At 40.9% G+C, this 27,003-nt stretch overlaps 2 protein-coding genes, 1 non-coding gene and 1 pseudogene across 3 annotated transcripts; 2 read left to right on the top strand and 2 right to left on the bottom strand.

Moving 5' to 3' along the window:
• Positions 1 to 4,279: 4,279 nt before the first annotated feature.
• On the bottom strand, positions 4,280 to 4,386 carry LOC131238414 (small nucleolar RNA R71). Its single transcript, XR_009167824.1, has one exon. It is a non-coding gene; the product is annotated as a small nucleolar RNA R71 (small nucleolar RNA).
• A 9,313-nt stretch (positions 4,387 to 13,699) lies between these two features.
• On the top strand, positions 13,700 to 16,009 carry LOC131224782 (phytosulfokine receptor 1-like; annotated as a pseudogene).
• Positions 16,010 to 20,856: 4,847 nt separating this feature from the next.
• On the bottom strand, positions 20,857 to 23,049 carry LOC131224776 (phytosulfokine receptor 1-like). Its single transcript, XM_058220138.1, has one exon. It carries the CDS (start codon positions 23,047 to 23,049, stop codon positions 20,857 to 20,859), a length of 2,193 nt encoding a protein of 730 aa, XP_058076121.1.
• Positions 23,050 to 26,292: 3,243 nt separating this feature from the next.
• On the top strand, positions 26,293 to 26,961 carry LOC131224772 (uncharacterized). The gene has a single exon (XM_058220125.1). The coding sequence runs from the start codon at positions 26,293 to 26,295 to the stop codon at positions 26,959 to 26,961; it is 669 nt and encodes a 222-aa protein (XP_058076108.1).
• Positions 26,962 to 27,003: the final 42 nt, after the last annotated feature.

Below are 27,003 nucleotides of genomic sequence, written 5' to 3'. Positions count from 1 at the left end.
CATCAACAATTATTAAAAAATAACGTGCACCAGAATGAGTAGGGACTAAATAGGGTCCCTAAATGTCAACATGGATTAAATAAAAAAAGATCATTCGTAGTAATGGAACTTAAAGGAAATGGGAAACGAGTTTGTTTGGCTAAAGGACAAACATTAAAATGAAATTTATTAGAAAATAAAATACTAGAAAAAGTATTTGATAGATGGCGAAGACGAGCATGTGAGGGATGACCTAGACATTGATGCCAAAGAGCTGAAGAGGCTGAAGAAGAACATAAAGCAGTGAAGGCGGCCGAGGCTTGTGACAGAAAGTGATAAAGGCCGCCTTGCTCTTTACTCAGTCCAATCGTCGTCTTCGTAAGTAGGTCATGAAATATGCAAAAGTCAAGATAAAATGAGACAAAGCAGTTTAAAAAGCGAGTTAATTGGCTAACAGATAAAAGGTTGAAATGAAATGAAGGAACAAACAAAACATTTTTAAGAGAGATAGATGGTGTGAGATGGATGGTGCCCATATGGGAGACTGGTGCAAGTTGGCCGGTGGGTAAGATGATTGAAGAAACTTTGGGAGAGTGAGAAGTGGTGGGAAATAGAGAGAAAGAATGAGACATATGAGTGGTTGCCCCGGTGTCAATGACCCATGAAGGAGGAGAAGAAATGATAGAGGAAGATGAGATACCTGCAAGGTTAGCCACAAGCTGTGTAGTACCTTTATCAAGTAGATTCAAGATTTGGTGGTACTGATCTGGAGTAAAAGTGGGGAGAAACACGGCGTGGTTGGAAGAGCCTGGATTGTCAGGAGCGGATGTTTCGGGGAGTCTTGTCGGAGTAGTGCCATGCATGATGCCGGTTAATGACCTGATTTAATCGTATTTGTGATGCAGAGTGTATTTACGAGCATGGGCTGGAAAGGATGTTAAAAGCATGGATTTAACAGTCTGAAGTCACCAAGGCAAGCGAAGGACCCTAGGAAACCAAGATCGATAGATTTGCATGCCAGGGATCCAAGAAAATCAAGGAATTGAAACTCAAGTGGCCTGAAAAGTGTCCAGAATGTAAGATCATAGGGTTCCCACCATCTGATCAGTTCGAAACTCCATACGTGGCCTGAGGACCAAAAAATAACCGTACACGTCAAATTTTAGCCATTGGATCTCTCTGCAAGTGGCCCAACGGACAGATCAGCCCACAATTTACTAATCTGGGGCCCACCTGATCGCTGGATACACCTCATCCTTGGACTCAACGGCTTAAATTAAAAGAGGAAGAAGATGGACGGTGCAGATTTCTCGCAAACATCATAAGTGGATCCCATATGAGAAAGAGGTGCACAGTACATAAGTGCACCAGCCGTGCACCCGTGCACTCAAAGTCGGTCAGCAGGCGCTGACCGACGAAATTTGAATTTTTTAAAAAAAACGGAACAGCGTTAACGCTATTCATCCGTCGGATCTGCTTGTGGGCCCCAGGCATCATGCATAGCATCAATCGGGACCGTCCATTATATGCGTAGGTGGGGTATTCACCTCACCAAGGCGGCCTTTTGAGGCCATGTAAAATGTTGCAGAATCCTAACCGTTAAAGGCATGATGAACGGCGGAGTAGAAGGTATTGTGGGCCATATAGAATTGGTCCAAAAGTAGTGCTTCCCACCTGGTTTTTCGAGTAGAACGCAGTAGACGGCTTGGATTTTCCAAAAAGACAGCGAAGTGGGCCCCACCATCAGTACAGCGCAAGTACTACGCACCCTGTTTTCGCGTCCGGGAAATCCGGAATTTTCGGCCGATTGTGGGCCACTGCCTATGATCGGATTGGTGATCCAAACCGTCCAGATGATGACCAAGCCAGGAATGACCCTAGCCATGAAGCCAGTTTGAGGTTACTGGACGGCGAGCCACCCAACCTGAGGCCAAACGCAACTCCTCTTGTGTTGCTACGCACGCTGCTGCATCGCTAGCTGCGAAGCTTTCCGCAGTCTAATCCCTTCAGGACTCCACAGCAGCAAACGTGAGGAGTTTTCTTGAGCTCCGACGAGAGTGCTATAAAAAAAAGAGAGGGAGAAAGAGTAATCATCATGAAACGGAGGTGAAGAAGACAGGGAGCAGCAGGTGGGTGCGTTTTCTGCTGGACCGTGGGACAGTTTTGCAGGACCGTAGGACAGCTACGGGACGGAAGAAAAGAGGGGAGATCAGCGCTCGTTTTGGGGACATTTGAAGGGATCTCTCTGGTATAAACGAGAAGTGGTTTTTTTTCTCTTCTTTCCCTTTTTCTTCTGTATAGTTATTTATTTTAGCCCATTCATGTGTGGCTAAACCCCTTAGCTAGGGTTAAGGGGTGAAGCTTGTGGCGTGATGGGAGATTCTACTTTGTGCCTTTAAATTTCATAAACTGAATTTGATTTAGTGATGATTATAAGGAATATTTTTCTTAGTCTTTAATGGTCTGTTGTGACTGAAATTACAATGGGTTTGCAATGGCTCTGAAGATTTCTTTTCCCTTTTTATGTTTATGAAGTCAGGAAGCCCTGTTGTTCATCATTGTCCCATGGGCATGGTAGGATGACAGTATCCTTCCTGATCTTCATACATTGTTGATTAGTTGGTAATTAGTTTAATCCTGTTGTTTGCTTTGTCTCCTGGGCATGGTTAGATGATGGAATCCATTCTAATTCATATACTTTCATCCCTTAAAAACCAGATCAAGTAAGTTCAGTTTGAATTCCATAATCCTTGATGCAGGCATAAGATCTCCCTGATCTCTACAAGTGGATCCTCTGAATCCCTAGTTTCCCTTCCTCTGAATTCCTTAAGTTTTACATTAATCTCTCACCATTATTCATCAAGTTATATTTGATTTAGATTGCATCTTAAGCTAGTTCTAGTTCTATTTAGTTTCAGGAAACGTACAAGTTTCAGTCCCTGTGGATTCGACCTCGGTCTTACCGAGTTTATTACTACATCACAACCCTATACTTGGGGAGTGAACAAGTTTTTGGCGCCATTGCGTTTTTCTGAAATTAATTAGTTTTAGAATTAGGTTAGGATTAGGATTTTACTAACTTTAGGCTAAAAGTTTTTATTTTATTCTTAGAAACTAACTTGTTTCCATATTTTGTAGGATCCTGACATAAGTCCATAAATTGGTAATTCCTTCCTAATCTCTTTACTTTTTCTACCTTTTAGAATTAGGGTTTAAATTTTGAAAATTTTAATTCTAGTATTTTTTCTATTTTTAGGAAGCAGTTTATTTTTAGAAACTAGGTTAGTTATTTCTCTTTCTAGAAAAATCCTCTAATTTTAGAAACTTTTCTCTTTTGTTTTTCACTTTCTATTTTTAAATCTAATTTATTTCCTCATTTATTTTTAGAATTTTTGTTTAGAAACTAACCTTCCTATTTTGTAGGCCTTTAAGATAGAAATTTCTAATTCGGTAAGCTCCTTCCCTACTTTCTATTTTTCAATTCTCTGTTAGTAATTGACTTTCTAGTTTAGGACTTTCCTAATTTATTTTAGAAGTTTCCACTTTCTTTTAGAAATCAGTTTACTGTTATCTTGCTTTTAAAGGATTATTTTTCTCCTTTTTAGAATCTAACTTATTCTTGTTTTATTTTGCAGGTCCTTAACTTAGGGGCTTCAATTTGGTAATTTCTTTCCAACTCTCCCTCTCTTTCTTTCTAGATTTTTTTTTTTTTTTTTTTTTTTTTTAGGATTAGACTTTGAATTTGATTGAGGGCTGCGAGTGTTTCAAGCCCAAGTGGGCCCGTGACAACACTCGACGTCTCTTGACTGAAGGAGGATTGGTTGAGGGGTTGACTATCCATCGCAGGATTAGACACCGCTCGAAATCCCCTGAGTTAACTGAGGTTATGGCTAAAGACCAACCTCCTCTACTTTCACCTAGGGTGGAGGATACCCAAGATGAAAATGAGGTGCAACAGGCACCCCCGCCTCGTACTTTACGAGATTATCTACAACCAGCGGGAGTGAGTACGCCCTCATGCATGATTTTTCCTGAAAATACAGGACAAATGGACATCAAGCCAGGAGTTATCCAACTCCTTCCCAAATTCCATGGACTTGAATCAGAGAGTCCATATTTACATTTGAAAGAGTTCGATGAGATTATAGCTACATTATGTTTTCCTAATGTATCTGAGGATACAATTAGGCTGAAACTCTTTCCTTTTTCCTTAAAAGAGAAAGCTAAGACGTGGTTACATTCACTGTGTCCTAGATCCATTGACACATGGAACGACATGTAGAGGGAATCATGAACGATTACCCTGAGAAAAGCAATCATGAACTTTGCCCAAAAGGAAGATGAAACATTCTTCCAATGTTAGGAAAGGTTCAAAGATCTGGTCAGTTCATGCCCACAACATGAATTTGAAACGTGGCGCATTACAAATTTTTTCTACGATGGACTGACATCTTCCATGCGCCAAATGATTGAGACAATGTGTAATGGAGAGTTCATTAATAAAGATGTCGACGAGGTATGGGACTACCTCGACAGTTTGGCTGAAAAAACACAATCTTGGGACTATTACCCAAAGTCGAACACCACGTCTAGGCCGACTCAATTAAAGGAGAAAGGTGGATTATATCTCTTGAAAGAAGAGGAAGATCTCAAGTGTAAAGTGACTACGCTCATAAGGAAAGTTAAGGCCATGGAAGGAAAGAAGGATAAGGTCAATGAAATTGTTTACGGCATCTGTGATTGCAACATTCACACAACTGAAAACTGTCCTACAATACCCGCCTTTCGAGGAGTGTTGAATGAACAAGTCAATGCCGTAAATAATTATCAAAGACCTTTTACTGGACCTAACTCCAATACATACAACCCTGGCTGGAAAAATCATCCAAACTTTAGTTGGAGGAATGGACAAACGGCGACTCCTCCAGGTTTCTTCAATCAAAATCCAAATCAAGTGAAACCTCAAGAGGAACCGGTTCAAAATCCCATACAAGAGCTAGCTCAGGCAATGCGGGATTACAGATTTTATGCAAAAGATAGATTCTCGTATGACGGTTATAGAAAAGGGGATGCTTCCTGCACAACCTCTCCCCAATCCTAAACCGCAGTACGAGATTAATGATCCCAGCTCTTCAAATCAGATGGGGCATGCTAAATCCATCACCACTCTTAGGAGTGGGAAGATCATTGATAAAACTCTTCCGGTTAGGCCCGAAAAGCCTCAAGAACCAGAAGAGGACAACAATGATGGATCCAGTGATGCCCCACAAAAAGTAGAACCGGAACTTCTAGAGAAGTCAGTTGCTCCATTCCCCCAACGGTTGGTTTCACCAAAACCTCTCTCTAACTCTCAGGATATCTTAAAGGTGTTGAAACAAGTGAAAGTCAACATTCCTCTACTTGATGTCGTTAAATAGATACCTTCATTTTCCAAATTCCTGAAAGACTTATGCACGACCAAACGACGGAAAATTATTCAAAAGAAAATCTTCTTGACTGAGAAAGTGAGTGCCATCCTGAAGCAAGACGTGCCGCAGAAATTCAAGGATCCCGGTAGCCCAACCATATCATGTGTAATCGGGAACCATCGAATTGATCACGCACTTCTTGACTTAGGAGCGAGCGTCAATCTGATTCCCTACTCGGTATACAAACAGTTAGGTTTGGGTGAATTAAAACCCACCCTAACCACACTACAACTTGCTGATCGCTCTGTTCGTGTACCAAGAGGGATAATTGAGGATGTGTTGGTCCAAGTTGATAGATTTTACTACCCTGTAGATTTTATCATCCTGGACACCGAACCCATCAATAACATGAGCACTCAGATTCCCGTCATTCTTGGTCGCCCATTCCTTGCCACGTCTAATGCAATTATCAATTGTAGGAATGGTATCATGACCATGTCTTTTGGAAATTTGACATTGGAGTCAAACATTTTTTTCAATAACGGCAGCAACTCAGAGGAAGATGACGATTTCCACGACATTAACATGATTGATTCTTTCGTGGAAGATACGACACCTCTGACCTTATCCTCTGACCCTCTAGAGACGTGCCTGGCCCACTCCCATGATTTTGATGATGACATGATTAGGGAGGCGTGTGCCTTACTTGATACTGCACCAGTACTTGAAGTTAACTGTTGGAGGCCACAATTTGAAGAATTGCCACAAACCGATGTAGTGCCTCTATCATCTAACTTTAAGCCACCGAAGCTTGCCCTCTGATTTAAAATACGCATATTTAGGTCAAGATGAGACATAACCGGTGGTGATCTCTGTCCATCTGGAGAAAGAACAGGAGAGTATGCTCATATCTATTCTCATTGAGCATAAAGGAGCCCTTGAATGGATGATAGCAGACCTCAGGGGAATCGATCCCTCGATTTATACTCACCGCATATATCTTGAGGATAATGCAAAAACTGCTCGGCAACCACAACGTAGACTAAATCCAAATATGAAGGAAGTGGTTAAGGCCGAGGTTCTTAAACTATTGGATGTGGGTATTATATACCCTATATCTGATAGTCAATGGGTGAGTCCAACTCAAGTGGTCCCTAAGAAGTCCGGAATCACCTATCGTAGCCAATGCTAATAATGAACTCGTACCAACTAGAGTCATTCTGGTTGGAGAATGTGCATTGACTACGGGAAGTTGAATACCGTCACGAGGAAAGACCACTTTCCTTACCATTCATTGATCAGATCCTGGAAAGGTTAGTGGTCATTCCTATTATAGTTTCTTTGACGGGTATTCGGGATACAACCAGATAGAGATAGCCCCGAAGACCAGGAAAAGACCATATTTACATGTCCCTACGGCACCTTTGCCTATCGAAGGATGCCATTCGGACTATGTAATGCCCCTGCCACCTTTCAGCGATGTATGCTTAGTATCTTTTCTGATATGGTAGGGCAATATCTAGAGGTCTTCATGGCCGATTTCTCTGTTTACGGTCCATCTTTCAGTAAGTGCTTGGAAAGTCTTAAATGTGTGCTGAGAAGATGTGAAGAAAAGAATTTGGTACTTAATTGGGAGAAGTGTCATTTCATGGTTCAGAAGGGAATTGTCCTTAGGCATATCATCTCGTCCAAGAAAATCGAGGTAGATAAGGCAAAAATCGATCTTATCTCTAACCTACCTCCACCCAAAAACATCAGAGATGTGCGATCCTTCTTAAGACACACAGGATTTTACAAACGATTCATAAAGGACTTTAGTTTCCTCACTCGTCCCTTGTGTAATCTTCTGTAAAAGGATGCACCATACGAGTGGACTGAGCAATGCCAGGAAGCTTTCACCAAGCTTAAGGGCATGTTAACCACTGCACCTATCATGCAGCCACCCGATCGGAGCCTTCCTTTTGAGCTTATGTGCGACGCTTCTGATTATGCTCTTGGAGCGGTTCTAGGCCAGAGAAAAGATAAGAGGCCCTACGTCATTCATTACGCAAGTAGGACTCTAAATCCTTCCCAGTGAACTACTCGACTACGGAAAAGGAACTCTTAGCCGTAGTGTTCGCCTTGGACAAATTTAGGTCCTACTTGATCGGATCCAAGATCATTATTTACACGATCATGCGGCACTTAAGTATCTTCTTTCTAAGAATGATTCTAAGCCCCGTTTGATACGATGGATCCTTCTACTTCAAGAATTTGATTTGGAGATTAAAGATAAAAAGGGAGTAGAGAACGTAGTGGCCGATCACCTTTCTCGCCTTAATACCTCGATTCCCTTGAGACAACCCATATCAATGACATGTTCCCTGAGGAACAATTGTTTAGAGTCTCCCATTCACCTTGGTTCGCTAATATTGCTAATTTTCTTATCACAGGTTCTATACTAACACATTGGACTGCGCAAGATAAGAAGAAATTCTTTACCAAGGTGTGCAACTTTTTTTGGGACGATCCATATTTATTTAAATATTGCCCAGATTAAATCTTAAGGAGATGTATGCCAGACGATGAGCATTAGAGTGTCATCTCCTTCTGTCACTCACAGGCCTGTGGTGGTCACTTTTCTGCTAAAAAGACCACGGCCAAGATTCTGCGGTGTGAATTTTAGTGGCCCACTATGTTCGAGGATACTCATGAGTTTTGCAAAGCTTGTGAGCGTTGTCAGAAATTGGGAGCATTGTCCCGTCGAAATATGATGCCTTTGAATTACATCCTTATCATTGAAGCATTTGATTGCTGGGGCATCGATTTCATGGGACCATTCCCCCAATCGTTTGGAAATCTATATATTTTGCTCACCGTGGATTATGTCACTAAATGGGTCGAAGCGATTCCATGTCGAACTAATGACCATCGCACGGTCATTAAATTCTTAAAAGAAAATATCCTTTCTCGATACGGAACGCCTCGAGCCATCATTAGTGATGGGGGCTCACACTTTTGTAATAAACCATTTGAGAGCTTAATGAAGAAATACGGTATCTCTCATAAGGTGAGCACCCCATACCATCCACAGACAAGTGGACAAGCTGAGATTTCCAATAGGGAGATCAAACACATTTTGGAGAAAACGGTTAACCCAGATCGTAAGGATTGGTCAATCCGATTGACCGATGCCTTATGGGCATACCGTACTGCATTTAAAACCCCTATTGGAATGTCTCCCTTTAGACTTGTCTATGGGAAGGCTTGTCACTTGCCTGTGGAGCTGGAACATAAAGCGTACTGGGCGATCAAAAATCTTAATTTCAATCTGGACAATGCTGGCTCGCTACGCAAACTTCAATTGAATGAACTTGAGGAAATCCGGAATGATGCGTACGATAATTCGAGAATTTACAAGGACAAGATGAAAGCATTTCATGACCAACACATTTTGCGAAAATCATTCACGCCTGGTCAGAAGGTCCTTTTGTACAATTCTCGATTACATCTCTTTCCGGGTAAGCTTCGATCTCGTTGGACCGGCCCTTACATTGTTGTCACTGTTTTTCCATATGGGGCCGTTGAGATAAGAGATCCCGACAATGGCAAGGAGTTTAAAGTCAATGGACATCGATTGAAACCATTTGTCGAGAAATTTGATTCAGAGGACATGTCCATGCCTCTGACTGATCCTGTTTACCAGGATTGATCTCCTAGTCTGATGGAGGTATAGGTAGGTTTCCTGTTTTCTTAGGACTAGGGTAGTTGCTTTATTTGTCTGGCTGAAGACGGTAAACTTAGCGCTACTGGGAGGCAACCCAGTTCTTCATTACATTTCATTAGTTAGTTCAATGTTTGTGGGTAACATTACTGCAAACCCTCACGAGACTACAACTCGTCCACTAGGGGCAACCTAGGGGTTTAAAGGCTTGTTGCATATGCTAAATGCAATCGAGAGCACCTGCGAAAGTGGTATAGGTAGGATTTTGTCTTTACTTTTGATGGTTTCTCTCTTGTACTGACCCCCTTTTACGTAAATAGCTATGGAAAGCCTCTTGATTCTTTCAGGTATTATCTTCCCATCACTTCTCATTTACTTATTTTGTCCCATGTGCATTGCATGCTTATTTCTTTTACATTGAGGACAATGTAGATTTTTGGTTGGGGGTGGGAGATTAGGAAACCTAATCAGTATTTTCTTAGTCTTGAGCAGAAATTGTGAAAATTTTTAAATTTTTCTAGAATTTCATATGAATTCGAAGCGATTTTGACGGCCATCTTGCACTTAGAATTTCAAGATGCGTGATGTTGGTACTTTATGACTCTTGGATTCAGTTATCTATCAAATTTCACAGCTAAGTTTGAATCGTTAATCCATTACTAGAAATTGTAAACATTGATTGAGACATGAATTCGCAGGACACATCTCGCGTGCATATTAAGGTTTCAGTTTGATATTGAAAGATTTACTTGGTACTCACTAAGCTTGAAAGGAACCAACCTGAGCAATTGAATGGATTGGACGAACAGTCTTTACCATAGGTTTGCTCCCTATAGGTGTAGATTTAATTCCCCATGAATGATATGTGAAAAAGTTGGGTGTACAGTCTTTACCTTAGGTTTGCTCCCTATAGGTGAGGATCTGATCCCTCTTCTTGGCGTTACTTCTAATGAAAAAATCAAAGAATTAAAAGAATAAAAAGATAATGTGTAAGCTAAGTTGAGTTATCGTGAATCCTCTTAGTTGTTACCAATGATATCCTTAAATATCGAAGTGAATCCTAATGTTGACAAGTCGAGATTAGACTATACATTCATAGATCTCGATGGTTAGAATTTTTCTAATTAATGGAATAATACTTTGAACTTGATTATGAAGTTTACCGTGTGCTGGAGTCTAGGAGAAAATAATATCCAACAGTCATGAATCTAAAAAATTCTCATATCTGGATTACTCTGCAAAAATCACTCGAGTTTATAAATTGTTCTGTAATTCTCAACTTATTTTTCGCATATTTTGCTCGGGACAAGCAAAATGCTGGTTGGGGGTTGTGTTGAGGGTCAAATATTGCATATCAGACCCATTTAGTGCATGGATTTACAAGCATGATGCCGGTTAATGACCTGATTTAATCGTATTTGTGATGCAGAGTGTATTTACGAGCATGGGCTGGAAAGGATGTTAAAAGCATGGATTTAACAGTCTGAAGTCACCAAGGCAAGCGAAGGACCCTAGGAAACCAAGATCGATAGATTTGCACGCCAGGGATCCATTGAAACTCAAGTGGCCTGAAAAGTGTCCAGAATGCAAGATCATAGGGTTCCCACCATCTGATCAGTTCGAAACTCCATACGTGGCTTGAGGACCAAAAAATAACCGTACACGTCAAATTTTAGCCATTGGATCTCTCTGCAAGTGGCCCAACGGACAGATCAGCCCACAATTTACTAATCTGGGGCCCACCTGATCGCTGGATACACCTCATCCTTGGACTCAACGGCTTAAATTAAAAGAGGAAGAAGATGGACGGTGCAGATTTCTCACAAACATCATAGGTGGAATCCATATGAGAAAGAGGTGCACAGTACATAAGTGCACCAGCCGTGCACCCGTGCACTCAAAGTCGGTCAGCAGGCGCTGACCGACGAAATTCGAATTTTTTTAAAAAAACGGAACAGCGTTAACGCTATTCATCCGTCGGATCTGCTTGTGGGCCCCAGGCATCATGCATAGCATCAATCAGGACCGTCCATTGTGTGCGTAGGTGGGGTATTCATCTCACCAAAGCGGCCTTTTGAGGCCATGTAAAATGTTGCAGAATCCTAACCGTTAAAGGCATGATGAACGGCGGAGTAGAAGGTATTGTGGGCCACATAGAATTTGGTCCAAAAGTAGTGCTTCCCACCTGGTGTTTCGAGTAGAACGCAGTAGACGGCTTGGATTTTCTAAAAAGACAGAGAAGTGGGCCCCACCATCAGTATAACGTAAGTACTACGCACCCTGTTTTCTCGTCCGGGAAATCCAAAATTTTCGGCCGATTGTGGGCCACTGCCTGTGATCGGATTGGTGATCCAAACCGTCCAGATGATGACCAAGCCAGGAATGACCCTAGCCATGAAGCCGGTTTTGAGGTTACTGGACGGCGAGCCACCCAACCTGAGGCCAAACGCAACTCCTCTTGCGTTGCTACGCATGCTGCTACATCGCTGGCTGCGAAGCTTTCCGCAGTCTAATCCCTTCAGGACTCCACAGCAGCAAACGTGAGGAGTTTTCTTAGGCTCCGACGAGAGTGCTATAAAAAAAAGAGAGGGAGAAAGAGTAATCATCATGAAACGGAGGTGAAGAAGACAGGGAGCTGCAGGTGGGTGCGTTTTCTGCAGGACCGTGGGACAGCTACGGGACGGAAGAAAAGAGAGGAGATCAGCGCTCGTTTTGGGGACGTTTGAAGGGATCTCTCTGGTATAAACGAGAAGTGGTTTTTTTTCTCTTCTTCCTTCTTGTTCTTTTCTTTCCCTTTTTCTTTTGTTTAGTTATTTATTTTAGCCCATTCATGTGTGGCTAAACCCCTTAGCTAGGGCTAAGGGGTGAAGCTTGTGGCGTGATGGGAGATTCTACTTTGTGCCTTTAAATTTCATAAACTGAATTTGATTTAGTGATGATTATAAGGAATATTTTTCTTAGTCTTTAATGGTCTGTTGTGACTGAAATTACAATGGGTTTGCAATGGCTCTGAATATTTCTTTTCCCTTTTTATGTTTATGAAGTCAGGAAGCCCTGTTGTTCATCATTGTCCCATGGGCATGGTAGGATGACAGTATCCTTCCTGATCTTCATACATTGTTGATTAGTTGGTAATTAGTTTAATCCTGTTGTTTGCTTTGTCTCCTGGGCATGGTTAGATGATGGAATCCATTCTAATTCATATACTTTCATCCCTTAAAAACCAGATCAAGTAAGTTCAGTTTGAATTCCATAATCCTTGATGCAGGCATAAGATCTCCCTAATCCTTACAAGTGGATCCTCTGAATCCCTAGTTTCCTTCCTCTAAATTCCTTAAGTTTTACATTAATCTCTTACCATTATTCATCAACTTACATTTGATTTTGATTGCATCTTAGGCTAGTTCTATTTCTACCTAGTTTCAGGAAACGTACAAGTTTCAGTCCTTGTGGATTCGACCTTGGTCTTACCGAGTTTATTACTACATCACAACCCTATACTTGGGGAGTGAACAAAGAGCGGTATATTGAGAAAGTCCTTGAGTGGTTCAATATGGAGTAGTGCCATGGAGACGATGACCTGGAGGATAACCATGGAGTGCATGACATCTATCTTTTGTATGACCAACCCATCCGCAATGGGCACAAGTGAGGGGAGATCGGCACTAACCATGAGTGTCCTTAGAAGAGCTTTGTCCAGAGTTGCGAGAGAGGCCCATGGATGGAGTAACTAGTGCTATTGCATCATCAGATGACTGGATGGAAGCGCAGATCTCACGATGCTTTTCCTCTTGAAGGAGGGAGTATGCCTTGTTTACAGTAGGGAGAGGATTCATTAAAAGTAACTGCCCCCGGAGTGCTGAATAGCTTTCATTGAGTCTCCTGAGGAACTGCATAAGACGCTCTTGATTTTGATGAGGAATGATATCCTTGGCAGCGCCACAAGTGCACATGAGGAGAGTAGTTAAAAAAGATAGTTCATCCCAATATGTCTTTAATCTAGAAAAATAGACGGCAAGGGAAGTTTGTCCTTCTGTGTGGGAGCAGATGGATCGTTGCAGTTGAAAGAGACAGGGGCCGTTGCTTTGAGAAAATCGGTCTCGCAGATTTGTCCACATGTCATTAGCATATTCCGTGTAGACAACCGAATTGGACAATTCCTTTGTAAGGGCATTGAGGATCTAAGGGAAGACTATATTGTTGCAACGAGTCCAGGATGCAAAGTCAGGAGAGGAGGTGGATGGTTGTGGATAAGATCCATCAATAAAATAGAGGTTGTTCTTGGCACTTAACGCAACAATCATGGCACGACTCCAAGTGGCATAATTGTCACCATTGAGTTGTTGGGAGACAAGTGTAATACCTGGTTGATCAGAATGGTGAAGGTGCAGTGGATTGGAAGAATCATGAATTGCATGAACATTGGTGGAATTGGATTTGGGGTCAAGTGAAGTAGCCGATGAAGTAGCCATTTAAGACTAATTGAAAGAGGGACACCAGATTTCTGCGCTTCTACGAAGCACAAAAAAAAATAGGCAGAAAATAAGGCAGCCTTCTGTGATTTAAATGAAATAGGTAGACAGCCCCTGTGACGATTGAAGAGGTTGGGATGTGCATCTCATGGCAAGGGCATGGGTGTTGTCACACGGCAGCGGTGGGAAGTGCACGGCCTGATGTGCACTGGCAATGGTGTATCAACGGGGTGGTGAAGATGATGGTGGTGGTGGGTGTTGATGGTGGAGACAGTAATCACAACAGTAACAAAGGAGACAGAAACAGAAATAAAGGAGAGTGCTCTCTGATACCATGTAAGGTGAGAAGAAATCAATTGTATTTCTAGATATCTCATAAGGAGGAGAGAAGCCTCTCTTATATGCATAGGACAACCTATTGCTAGTTGTATTTACAAGGAAAAACCTATAATAGGAGATTTACAACTGTACAATCTAATAAGGAAAATCCTACAATAGGAGGTTTACAACTGTGCAATCTAATACTTGATTTGAGTCACAATGACTTCTCCGGTTCAATCATGGCTGATGCTGATTTACCAATGATCCTGTCTTTCAATGTCTCGAACAATCAGTTCACCAGCAGGCAGCCGATCCTTGCGCATGGTCCGTGAATTTAGTGGAATTCATTATCAATAATAATTTGTTCGATGGTCCCATCGATGCGAGTATTTGCTGCGTGTCATCCCAGGTTCAGGTTCTTGATTTTTCATCAAATGGGTTCACTGGCAATTTCTCAACAGGTTTTGGGAATTGTAGGTCCCTTCTAGAGCTCTCTCTTCATTCGAATGAACTGATAGGAAGCTTGCCAGACAGTTTATTTGAGTTGGTGTTGTTGAATGAGTTGAAGCTTCACAACAACAGACCATCTGGGCTCCTGAGTGATGGAATAGGTAATCTTTCTAACCTCATGCATTTGGATCTCTCAATTAATGAGTTTTCAGGGAATCTGCCAGATGTTTTCAGTAAGCTTGGAAAGTTGGAGGTTTTTAATTTCTGCTCATTCGAACGGTTTTTTCTGCCAGATGTTTTCAGTAACCTCATCCTTGTTGAGCTTGTCATCACTCCGCTTTCTTAATCTAAACAATAACTCTTTTAGTGGCGGGTAAGATCTTGATTGCACAGCAATGGTCCATCTCGGCCGTCTTGATCTCAGCTCGAATCAGTTTCGTGGCAACATTCCCGATAGTTTATCCTCCTGCAGAGAATTGAAGACCATAAACCTTGCTAAAAACAGCCTCGGTGGCCAAATTCCCAACAGCTTCAAACACCTTCAGGAACTCGCTTCCCTGTCGCTGTCGAAGAATAGCTTCAGAAACATTTCAGCGGCACTTGGGGTTCTATAACAATGCAAGAACCTAAGTACTTTGGTACTCACCAAGAGTTTCCATGGCGAAGAAATGCCCACATATGGAATTCAAGGATTCAAGAGCCTAGAGGTTCTGATCATTCCGAACTGTGGCCTTTCTGGTTCAGTTCCTCCCTGGTTGAGAAACTGTACTCAATTACAACTGTTAGACTTATCTTGGAACCATTTGAATGGAAACATCCCTTCATGGTTAGGTAGCTTAGATTCTCTCTTTTATTTGGACTTGTCCAACAATTCACTCACAGGAGAAATCCCCGAAAGCTTGACACAATTGAAGAGTCTCATTTTCCTCAACGTCTCGCACGGAGAGTCTACACCTTCCGACTTTCCATTTTTCATGAAATCCAATCAAAATGCAAGTGGGTGGCAGTACAATCATGCTAGCAGCTTCAAGCCATCATTGGTTCTGAGCAGCAACAAGCTTACAGGACTGATCCGGCCGGAATTTGGGAATTTGAAATATCTTCATGTACTGGATCTCAGCAAGAACTACCTCACTGGAGCAATTCCAGATGGTTTATCTAACATGAAGAACCCAGAGATATTGGATCTGTCCTTAAATAAGCTCGTGGGAGCCATACCCTCTTCTCTAATCAAGCTCAGCTTTCTATCAAGATTCAATATAGCAAACAACGGCTTGTCTGGGGCGATCCCTTCAGGAGGGCAGTTCTCCACCTTCCCACCTTCAAGTTTTGAGGGGAACACTGGCTTCTGTGGTCAACATCTATACTCTTGCCGTATTGCATCGAAGGAAACTGAAACTGCCCCAATGGAGAGAAGCAGAACAGCCCTGGTCGATTTGAGATTTGGAATTGAAGTAATGTCGTATCTTCAGCTTGTAATTGTCCTCTACTTGGAAAGATTATTCTAAAACATCTTAAAGGGTTTGTTTAAGGGGAAATGATAAAATACAGTCTGCTGTACTGTGTTATGCCGTGATTGAACACATACCATATTACAGTATATCAGGTTGAATTTTATCATTTCCCTTGTTTAAGTTACAAAAATGCATTTTCTGTACGTGTATAATCCCCTCCTTGGAAACCCCAGAATTCAAATTCCATTAACCACGTAACTAATAAGGTAGTTATTCCCTAAAATTGTATTTTTTTTTTTTTTTTTTTGTGTGATTTAAATGAAAGGGGATACCTCTCTCAAGGATCTTCTTGGATGGAGTATGCCCAAATGAACTCTCATTTTGAAAATTTCAACCCATTTGATTATACAAAGATTATTGTGGTCGTCCATGTCTAAGCAAAAGTGTCAAGTTACCAAAGGGTTGAAATAATCCAATTGAGAGTATTTACTGGTTGTCTTTCCACCATACAAAGTGAGATTTTTGTCATATAAACGGTTTGAATAGTTGGAAGATGATCCAAATTCAAAGGCTAAAGTTGCAACATATAGTATTGTAATACGTTGGGATGTATTCAAGCAACCTCCAAAAAGAAGTGAATAATCTCGAAACAGAGCTATTCAATTAGTGGGTGTACCAAAGGCAACATAACAGGAAGGATTTTAGAGACTTAGTATGTGAGAGTGAGGAGTGGTAGTTTAGGAACATCTGAACTCTTATTGTAAATACCATTTCCATTTTATCCTTCCATTCCTCAATGAAGCCATTTGGTTAGGCAATATTAATTGCAGGACAATGAGATGTGGGCTGACAGAGCAACCAGACCACTATGCCTGATGCATTTATTTTAGGGAATTTTACCAAAAAAATAAATTATAATTAATATAAAATTTATATTCCATTACCCTTTCCAAAAAGGTTTTCAATAAGGTCTCTCACTAATCTAGGTAATTAACATTAGAGTACCTTCCATTAGCGCAAGGAAAGGAATCAACAGCTTGGGTGGGCCCCACCATGATGTTTATGTGAAAACCACCCTGACCACTCGGTGCATCAACCCCACGGTTGAAAACAATGTACAAGACAACTCTCACTCACCAATCTAATTCCCTTAGTGTGGCCCATTTGGATCATGAATGGACCTATTTTTGGCTTCAGTCACGAAGTTTAGTTTGGCATCTAATGGTTGGAGTGAATTTTATATAATCATCATGGTGCCCAGTGAAAATCAAGGGTAAAGTTGACTCGCCGGAATCACAGGTCAGCTTGATTTCTTGGCCAGAACCTGATGTGGGATTACACATCTAATGATGAGAGTGGATTTCACATTCACATAATGGTGGGCCCTGTTAAAAACAAGGGCGGCGTCCCTTTCCTAATTGTTCAGGAAAAAAAAAAAAGAAAGAAAAACAATATTTGAGCTGCTATATTAAAAAAGACACATCCACACTTGATTTTTCATGGGGCCCACCTTATATGTGCTCCCTCTTTTGCATTTCATGGTTCGTCTACACTTGCATCATAAAAAAGAAAAACTATGGTTATACCATTTTCAAGTTATTCTTGTTATTTTGAGCAACATGAGGCAGTTATTAGATCAGCAGTTCACGATACTTTGAATAATAACTTGAAACTTGGGTTTTAGCAATAGATTGAAAATTGGCTATTATGTTCAAGCTGAAACAACGGATAATCAGAAGGAATATAAGAAAGGAAATCAAATATTTACTCAGTTTCAGCAGTCCATGTGAAGTAAAAAAAACAAGCTGTAGATGTTATACCAGATACATTAGGATTAGTTTGTTAAGCCCATGCTTCTATATAAGATAGCCCGTCTACATGCCCAGCCATGGGCGAGCATGGCTTATGGGTGCGAAGTTCAAGCCATTTATGAAAGCCTGACTGGAACAAGTGGACAGCTTGGAAAAAAAGTGGCCGGGTTTTTTTCTACCATCCTTTTGTTTCATGAATTACGGTGCACCTAAATAGTGGGTTATCTTGTTTTTTGAGCCGGGGCATCACATGGTTGGTCCAACCCGATGGACAGATTGGATGTTGAACCCATATTTCACCCCGCCACAGGTCATGGTGTGTAGATGGGTTTCCTTATATGCACATGTGGGCTTCCAAAGCTCATATGATTTGTTTTGGACCGATAATCACTTTATTACAAAAGGGCCAAATTCAAGTAATACAAAAAGGAAAAATATAATAGAAAACCATTAACAACTTTGACCACCTATCACAAAATTGATCGATAGCTAATATTTTAGCTGATTGTCCACCGTTCCATTATATTTATAAATTTTGCCCTATTGAAAACCTTTGAAATGTTACCCCTTATATTTATGAAACAACGTCTGTTTCTTTTCAACCAGATGTCTTATAGCCTTTCTAATAAGCATAGATGCCAGACTCACTTCCCAACTTTACTTTTGTTCCCTTCATGCCAAGATAAGAAAAACTGACCAATCGAATTTAAAGCAATCCACGCAATTTCAAACAAATTAAAGAAACTAATCCAAATCATTTTAGCAAAAAGACTATGGATAAAAAGATAAACAACCGATTCCTTATCTTGGTAGCATAATAAAGAAATACGGGGGATGATCATGAGATGCGTGCATAAATTGTCGACCGTGAGAACTTGACTCCTTCCCACTAAGTATATATGCAGAAGTCATCACCTTTGAACCATAGTGCTAAACATGGATTGTGTGACACTCAAACTCTTTACTATGCGTCCATCAATAATCCAATAAACAGATTCTACATTGTATTTATGCTGGTATATTGATAATAATAATAATAATAAAAGCCCATCATTGATTTTCATAGGCCCACCTTGATTTATATGCGAGATCCACTCTAACCATTAGATGTCTAATTGTATGTTAGGCTTAGGGCTAAGAAATCAGGCTGACCCATGATTCAGGTGGGCTACACCAAAGAAAACAGTTGAGAGAGATGTGTCTACTCTTGACTTTTGCAGGGCCCACCATAATGGTTATATGAAATCCACTCCAACCATTAGGTGCCACAATAAAATTTAGGCCTGATCCCAAAATTCAGGCCCATTTGTGATTCAGATGGGCCACACCAATAAAAATAGTTTAGAGGGTGAATGTTGCCCTATACACGGTTTTCAATTTACGGTGACGCATCTTGTGATGATACACCTTACCATTTGGGTAGATTTCACATAAATAATATGGTCGGGCCCACCAGCCGCTGACCCCTGTGCTCACACAGTGGACCAAGCCGCTTTAAATCTAAATCAGAAGGTACTCTAGTGTAGTAATTTATTGAAAACACTTTTGAAAGGACTGTAGTGATCCCTCCACCAGTACTGAGATCTGATTTGTGGCCCCACCATGATGTATGTATTTTATCCACTCTGTCCATCCATTTTATAAGCTCATTTAGAGCATAAATCCAAAAAAATGAGGCAGATCTAAATATCAGCTGGACCACACCACAGGAAACAATGATTGAATGCCCACCATTAAAAACTTTCTAGGGCCACTGTAATATTTGTTTGCCATCCAACCTGTTGATTAGGTCACACAGACCAGGATGAAGGAAAAACACAAAGATCAGCTTTATTCAAAACTTTTGTGGCCCCCAAGAAGTTTTTAACGGTGGTCATTCAATCAACCACTGTTTCCTGTGGTGTGCTCCACTTTAGATTTGACTCTGCTTCATTTTTGGGCTCATGCACTAAGATGAAATTGAAAGATGGATGGACAGTACAGATAAAACAAATACATCATGGTGGGGCCCACAGAGCTTTTCCATCGCCCTTGAACGCCAGCCTGGTACTTGGAGGGTCACTACTGAATCTGAATCCCTTCTCAAAGGGTACCAGATCTAAATTCTAGATTTAATAGGTAGTTTCTAATAAAATTTTCTTTATTTTAGTGAGGCTTATTGGGCCCTATTTCGACAAGCACTGAAAATCTTAAAGAGGGAAAACTCAATATCATTGCATACATGCAAAACAGTGCATTTTCTTCTTGAGACATGAAGGATTTATGGTGTGCTACCCATATCTGCATAGATCTTCTACCTTTGGTCGTGCTACTCTTTTGCAATGCATAATTCCTTAACACTTCTAATCATGAAAAAATGGTTACCCGTTTCAAATTATCCTTGTAACCGGCAGTTCACACTTCTTTGAATAATGAATTGAAGCTACAGATGCAGCACTGGATCTGAAACTGGCCATAATATGAAACAATGGATGATCATCAGACAGAATCTAAGAAAGGAAATCAAATATTTACTCGTTTCAACAGTCTACACCGAGTAAGCAAAAAGAATTGTAGATATTCTACCAGATGCACATTAGGATTGGATGAGAAATGGAGTTCCTTTTTCTTATTCATTTTTCTTTTTTCCTTTTCTTTTTCTTTTTTTCTTTTGCTAAGCCCACACCTCTGTATAAGACAGATCATCAACAAGCCCAGTTGTGTGCCAGCATGGCGAATGGATGTGAAGTTCAAGCCATTTATCAAAAGGAGTCTGACTGGATAGTTGCTGGTCCATTCGTCAGGAGGGCCATAATGTTTGAAACAAGTGAACAGCAATAAGAAAGAAGTGGCCAGGTTTTTCTGCTGTCCGTCCTCTTCGTGAATTGTGATCCACCTGAATAGTGGGCACCTACTTGTTTTCAGGCTGGGGCATCAAATGGTTGGTCCAACTTGATGGACGGATTAGATCTCGGACCCATATTATTCCACGCTGCAACTGGTCATGGTGTGTAAATGGGTTTCTTTATACTTTCAAAGCTCATATGATAATGGTGTCAAATAAGAATAATGCCGAATTCAGAGACCATGTTTGGGTATTTTGAGGGGGGAGGGAGGGAGAGAGGGTGATGCTTATGAAATCTGTTTCTACATACAACCAATGCATAACGCAAAGAAATACATATACATATTACAAGATACATATAATTCATACCTGGAAAAAAAAAACACCACCACAAGTTATAAACATATTTTGTTACAGCTGAGAGAAGTGCCTTACTACCCTATAACTGACGGAAGTATCCTTTGCCATCCTTTCATCAATTCTACCTTTTGCGCTTCTTCTGAAATGCCCCTGTCCACTTTGCAGTGGCTGCAACTGCTACGAGAAAACCCACCACTGCTCCGATTTGAAATGGTAGTTCTGTTTTTCCGTACTCTGGTTCTTGATGGGGAAGGACTTTGAGACTGACAAGGTGGTAAAGGATCTCGTCCACAGAGATTCGCATTCCCTTCAAAACTTGACATTGAGAAGGTCGAAAACTGGCTGCCCGAAGGGACTGGCCCGGACAATCGATTATGTGCTACGCTGAAGCTTGATAGAAAGCTAAGGTTGGTCAGAGTAGCAGGTATGGTCCCTGAGAGATCATTGAATGACAGATCAAGAATCTCCAAGCTCCTCATGCCCGATAACTCATCAGGAATGCTTCCCAAGAGATTGTTCTTCATCAGATTCAACACGTGCAGATTCTTCAGTTTCCCGAAATCAGGTGGGATTGGCCCTGTGAGATTGTTGCTGTTTAAATCCAGCGTTGGCGGGAAGCTTGTGAACTGATTGTACTGCAACACGCTTGCGCTTTGACTGCGTCTGATAAAGAATGGCAAGTTGGATGAGGACACTTCCCGCGAGGCATTGCTGTAAATGAGGCCCTTCAACTGCGTCAAGCTTTCAGGGATTTGCCCGGTGAGCGAATTGTTCGAAAGATCCAAGTAAAAGAGGGAGTCTAGAATCCCAAACCATGAAGGGATGCTTCCCCCCAGCCGGTTCCATGATAAATCCAACAGCTGCAACTGACTACAGTTCCTCAACCACGACGGGACAGAACCCAAAAGACCGCAGTTTGGAATGACGAGAACTTTTAAGCTTGCAAACCCAGTAATCCCATCGATGGGCATTTCTTCGCCATGGAAATTCGTGGTGAGTACCAGAGTCGTTAGGTTCCGGCACTGTTGTAGAATCCCCAACGCGGACGAGATATTACTGAGGTTGCTACTCGTTAGCGATAGATAAGAGAGAGCCTGAAGATTTTTCAAGCTATTGGGAATTTCGCCATTGAGCTTGTTTCTAGCAAGGTTTATGGTTTTCAACTCTTTGCATGAGGAAAGATTATCAAGAATGCGTCCATGAAAACGATTCGTACCGAGATTGATGGAACTGAGGTGGGCCATCACAGTACAATTGAGATTGACCTCACCTTCCATTGAATTGTTCCTCAAATTAAGCACGCGGAGGGTCGGCAAGTTTAACAAGGAAGTGGGTAAATTGCTGCTGAAATTATTTGACTCAGCAGAAAGATACTCCAGTTTTTTTAATTCACTGAAAACATCAGGAATTATCCCGGTGAACTGATTGTAGGAGAGATCCAAATTGACAAGGTTGGAAAGATTACCGATTCTTTTACTCAGCCCCCCAGAAAGCCCGTTGTCTTGAAGAAAGAACCACCTCAATGTCGACACACCAAACAAATCATCTGGCAAATTTCCTGTTAGATTATTTGAATCGAGTGAGAGCTCATGCAGGGAGCTGCAATTTCCGAAACCTGCTGGGAAAACACCGCTGAACGAATTCATCGAGAATTGAAGAACTCGAATTCGGGTTGAAGAGTTGCAGATACCTGGATTGATATTACCAGAAAACCGATTGTAACTGATGATGAAATGTGTTAAATGCAAAGACCCGACGAGGAGGGGATGCTGGCTGGTGAATGAATTGTCCGAAACGTTGAAAACCCGTATCGCCGGTAAATGGGCATCTTGTGGAATCAGGCCGGAGAATTCATTGTAACTCAAATCGAGGATTTGCAATTGCTGCAAATGGAACAAATCCGACGGTGCATCACCTCTGAGAGAATTGGAAGAGAGATTAAGGAATTTCAGCTGATCCAAACCGGACAATAATTTCGAAACATTTCCTTTCAATCCCTTTCCAGCAAGATTCAAACCAACTACCCTTCTGCCTGGAACCCCAGAAGATCCACTGCAATTAACACCAACCCAATTGCAGCAATCAGAAGAAGAAGAAAAAGAAGAATTGGGCGCCCACCCATCAATCCTTGAATCCAGACCATTCAGGAAACCTTCCAATGCTGCCAAGTCCTTTGAATTACAACTAACATTCTGAGACTTCAAGACTTGAGCTTGGAAGCAAAACCACATGAAGATGAAGAACAGGCAAGAATCTCCGAAACCCATCTCCAAAAGACAGAAAATTAAAAGAAAATCAGTAGAAGAGAAACAGAGCCTGGGTTTTTAAAGGTGAAGATGGAGAGCTTGTAGAACCCAGCATCTGAAATTCTCTCAAATGCTGGTTTGGGTATTTCTACTCCTTAATATGAAAGGGAGGGAAAACCGCGTCGGGAGAAAAGTCATAGCTTGCATGTTACGATAGTGTGCACTCACGGGCTGTTTGATTTTCCAGTTTTGCCGCGTACTGTCTACCGGATTTTACTACTTACTTTTTTGACACGGAAACCAAAAACATTACGAAATATATACCGGTTACACTACGATGTATTTCGCTTATCCACACCGTTCATCCATCGTGTCATTTGAATTAATAAAATGAGCAAAAAAAATTAAAATATATCCAAAGCTCAAGTGTACCACACCATATTAAAAAGGGAACCGTATACTTATCATTTACGTTAAAAACTTTGTGGGCCATTGTTTCTTTTGGTGTGGGCCACTTAAGTATTGTATCTGCTTCATTTTTTATCTCATGCTTCAAAATATTGTAATAAAATAGATGAATAAAACAAATATATTTTATAAATCGAGCAGCTGAATCCAATATCATTATTGGTCCACGTCATGGACGCGGATTTCGAAATCCGCGTCAATATATCAAGTTTAACGCCGCTTGGAAATCGGATTGCATACCGATCGGCGCTCTTGCTCTTACCATACCAAGTAAACTCAGTATGTATGTGGTCTATCCACGCCGTCCATCCATTTTTTTCATCTAATTTAAGGGGTTGAGACCAAAACTGAAGTATATCCAAATATCAAGTGCATCGTTCCACTGTAAACAGTGGGGATAATAATTTCCACTGTTGAAACCTTATTAGGCCCCATAGTGATGTTTATTTGTCATCCAACCTGCGCAGAAGATCATACAGGCATGGATGAAGAGAAAACAAAAATATAAGCTTGATCCAAAACTTTTGTAGCCCTAGAGAAAATTTCGACGATATACATCCAATTCAACTGTTTCCTATGGTGTGGTCCATTTGAGCATTGTACATGCTTCATTTTTTGTCTCAACCCTTAAAATGATCTAGTAAAATTGACGAATAGAGCGGACCACACCATCGTCGTGCATCTAGCTGAACATACTTTCTCCAGTTAAAGGGAAGAAAATACCCATGCGGTATCCAGGCCATGAATCAGGTGGGACTCACCATGGAAACGATCTGGCCCATACATCACGCACGTCCACTCATGATGTAGTCCACACACGAGGCTTGTTATTAGAATATTAGGAAACAGGATCTCTAATTGATTGTATAGCCACCTCAGTATATATTTTACAGTTGTAATTTATCTTCTTTTTCTCCTTAGATACTCCTTCATAATAAAACAATATACAAGATTGGATTATCTCTCTCATTACTACAGACCATGGTAACTCTCCATTTTTCTCATGCACGTACAGCCCACTAGATGAGTGGGCCATGTTGATTTATGGAGGGGAACATTATTGCATTATCACATTCTCACCCTACGCTGAGAACTACTCAGAGAATGTGGAGGCTAATGGCTATTATCAAATGGCATTGGAGATATGATTGGGAGTGATTGAAGCACGTGTACTCAATGCAATGCAAAGTAGGGTTAATTGAATTTACAATATGCAAATTTGCAAATGAATGTTTTACGAATCTCACATGTGTGCAAAAGGTTTTCGGGCAAAAATATTTGGCCTCACCACACTGTTCTCCTAATTATTCTAAGTTCTTTTTAATGTTGGGCGCGACTCCTAAAGCCCAACGGATGATGAGTTATAATCAAAACTAAAACTTACTATTTATAGTAAAAGTGGAATTAAAATAGAAAATCGACCATCGATATGGGGTTATTTCGTAAATCCAGCTTGCGTAACCCAGAGTAGCGAGGTTGGGTGGCTAAAGTAGATCATTCTACTTCAAAATCATATATTTTACGCCCGATAACTCATTCCAGATTGTGAGATACACCCGATTTAAGATCCATTGGCGATTCATTTACGCCATCAACTAGGCCTTTTCTTATCCATCTTGGCCATGAAACTGCATGCGACCCGCTCTACATTAAAAAACCCAACCCAATGGCAGTAGACAAAAATAGCTAATCATCAAAATTCATTTTTGGAGAAATCAAGAAAAATGATAAATAGTAGAGTCTAATCCTGTGATTTTTGAAAAAACACGGACCGTCCATAATACGTATCCCTAGATGGACGGATCTGATTGATGCATCTCCCTGCCACGTGGAGGGATGGCTGTACCATATTCCGGTTCTCCTGGATCCACCATATCAAAATGAAGTCCAACTGATGTAACTGCCGTTCCCCAGTCTTTCTAGTCAAAGTAAATGGCAGAGCATTTCCAACTCCAATCCTTTCAATTCAAACGAAGTTGAGAGGAGATTTCAGATATGTAATTTTCAGGTTTGAATTCTTCAAAAACCCAAAACTTTGAAAAACAAGTACCTATTCTTCTTCTTCAATCTATTTCTGCTAGACACGATGGTGGATTTATTCAAATCCAAAACCCTGTGAGAACCATGTATGCTAGATATGTGTTGAGATTATTTTTTTTTCTAAGTTTAGAATGCTAGCTGGGTTAAGATAACAATAGATATTTTTTCTATGTTTAGCTGCCCCTAGGAAGCATCTAGATAGGGATACCTTAGTCACTTCACATAAAGCGAAAAGCCTATAAAAGGCACCATTGTATTCGTTTCTTACTCAATTCAAAATACAATAGTTCAGCTTTCTTCCTCTTTCAAGTTTCTGTTTTCTGTTCTATGGTGGCTACAGCCACACGTCAGCAAGAAGTTGGGTTTTAAACCTAACAAACTGGTATCGAAGTCGTTGATCTTTTGGGCCTCATTAGCAAGAAGCGGGTCCCCTTCCAAATGAGCAGCAGCCGTCACCTGCACCAGCCACGTTTCCTCCTTGTTTGGTTTTGAAAAACCCAACAAGCAGCAAAAGAAAAAACTGCCCAGAATTTGGGCCTTGATAAAATTTAAAAAAAAAAACTGCCTACATTTTTTTTTCTTTAATAGCAAAAACGTCCTTTTTTTTTTTTTTTTTGCCTAGATAGCAAGAACATCATCAAACTGTCCAGATTTATTTCTAAAAATCTGTCAGTTTTTTTTTCCCTTTCTTTTTCATCATCTCAAGTGGTGGACGGTCTTTGCACTCTAGCAGCATATATATTGAAATATTTTAAAATGGCAAGTACAATACAACCTCAAATACCCAAGTTGTCTAAGGACAACTATGAAGACTGGTGCATACAAATGAAAGCTTTCTTCGGATCTCAAGATCTTTGGGAGATCATCGCTGACGGGTACGAAGAGCCCACAACGGAGCAAGAAGCTGCCTACATCACTGAACAAAAGATCAATCTCAAGGATCAAATAAAGAAAGATAAGAAAGCTCTTTTCCTCATCTATCAAGGGTTGGATGATTCCACCTTTGAACGGATCAATGAAGCAACATCATGTAAGCAAGCATGGGAGACTCTTAGCACCATCTTTAAGGATGATGATCGTGTCAAAAGGGTTCGGCTCCAAATCCTTAGAGCAGAGTTTGAAGCGACTCACATAAAGGAAGGTGAGAATATTGGTGATTATTTTTCGCGATTGCTTATAACTGTCAATAATCTAAAAAGAAATTGTGAGAAGATTGAAGATATCCGAGTTATTGAAAAAATACTTCGATCCCTCACAACTAAGTTTGAGCATATGGTTATGGCGATCGAAGAATTAAAAGATATTGAGAAACTCTCCATTAAGGAGTTGATGGAATCGTTGCAAGTTCATGAGCAACGAATGCAAAAGAATGCTGGTTCAATACTTGAACATGCCTTACAGTCTAAGTTGACTCTAAATGAATAAAAGAATGACCATATACAATGAGGGGGCCGTGGCACTAGCAAT

This window comes from Magnolia sinica, chromosome 2 (genome assembly GCF_029962835.1).
Source record: "Magnolia sinica isolate HGM2019 chromosome 2, MsV1, whole genome shotgun sequence".
NCBI classification, from domain to species: domain Eukaryota; kingdom Viridiplantae; phylum Streptophyta; class Magnoliopsida; order Magnoliales; family Magnoliaceae; genus Magnolia; species Magnolia sinica.
Note: the sequence above shows the minus strand (reverse complement) of the source record. Positions and strands in the feature narration are given on the sequence as shown.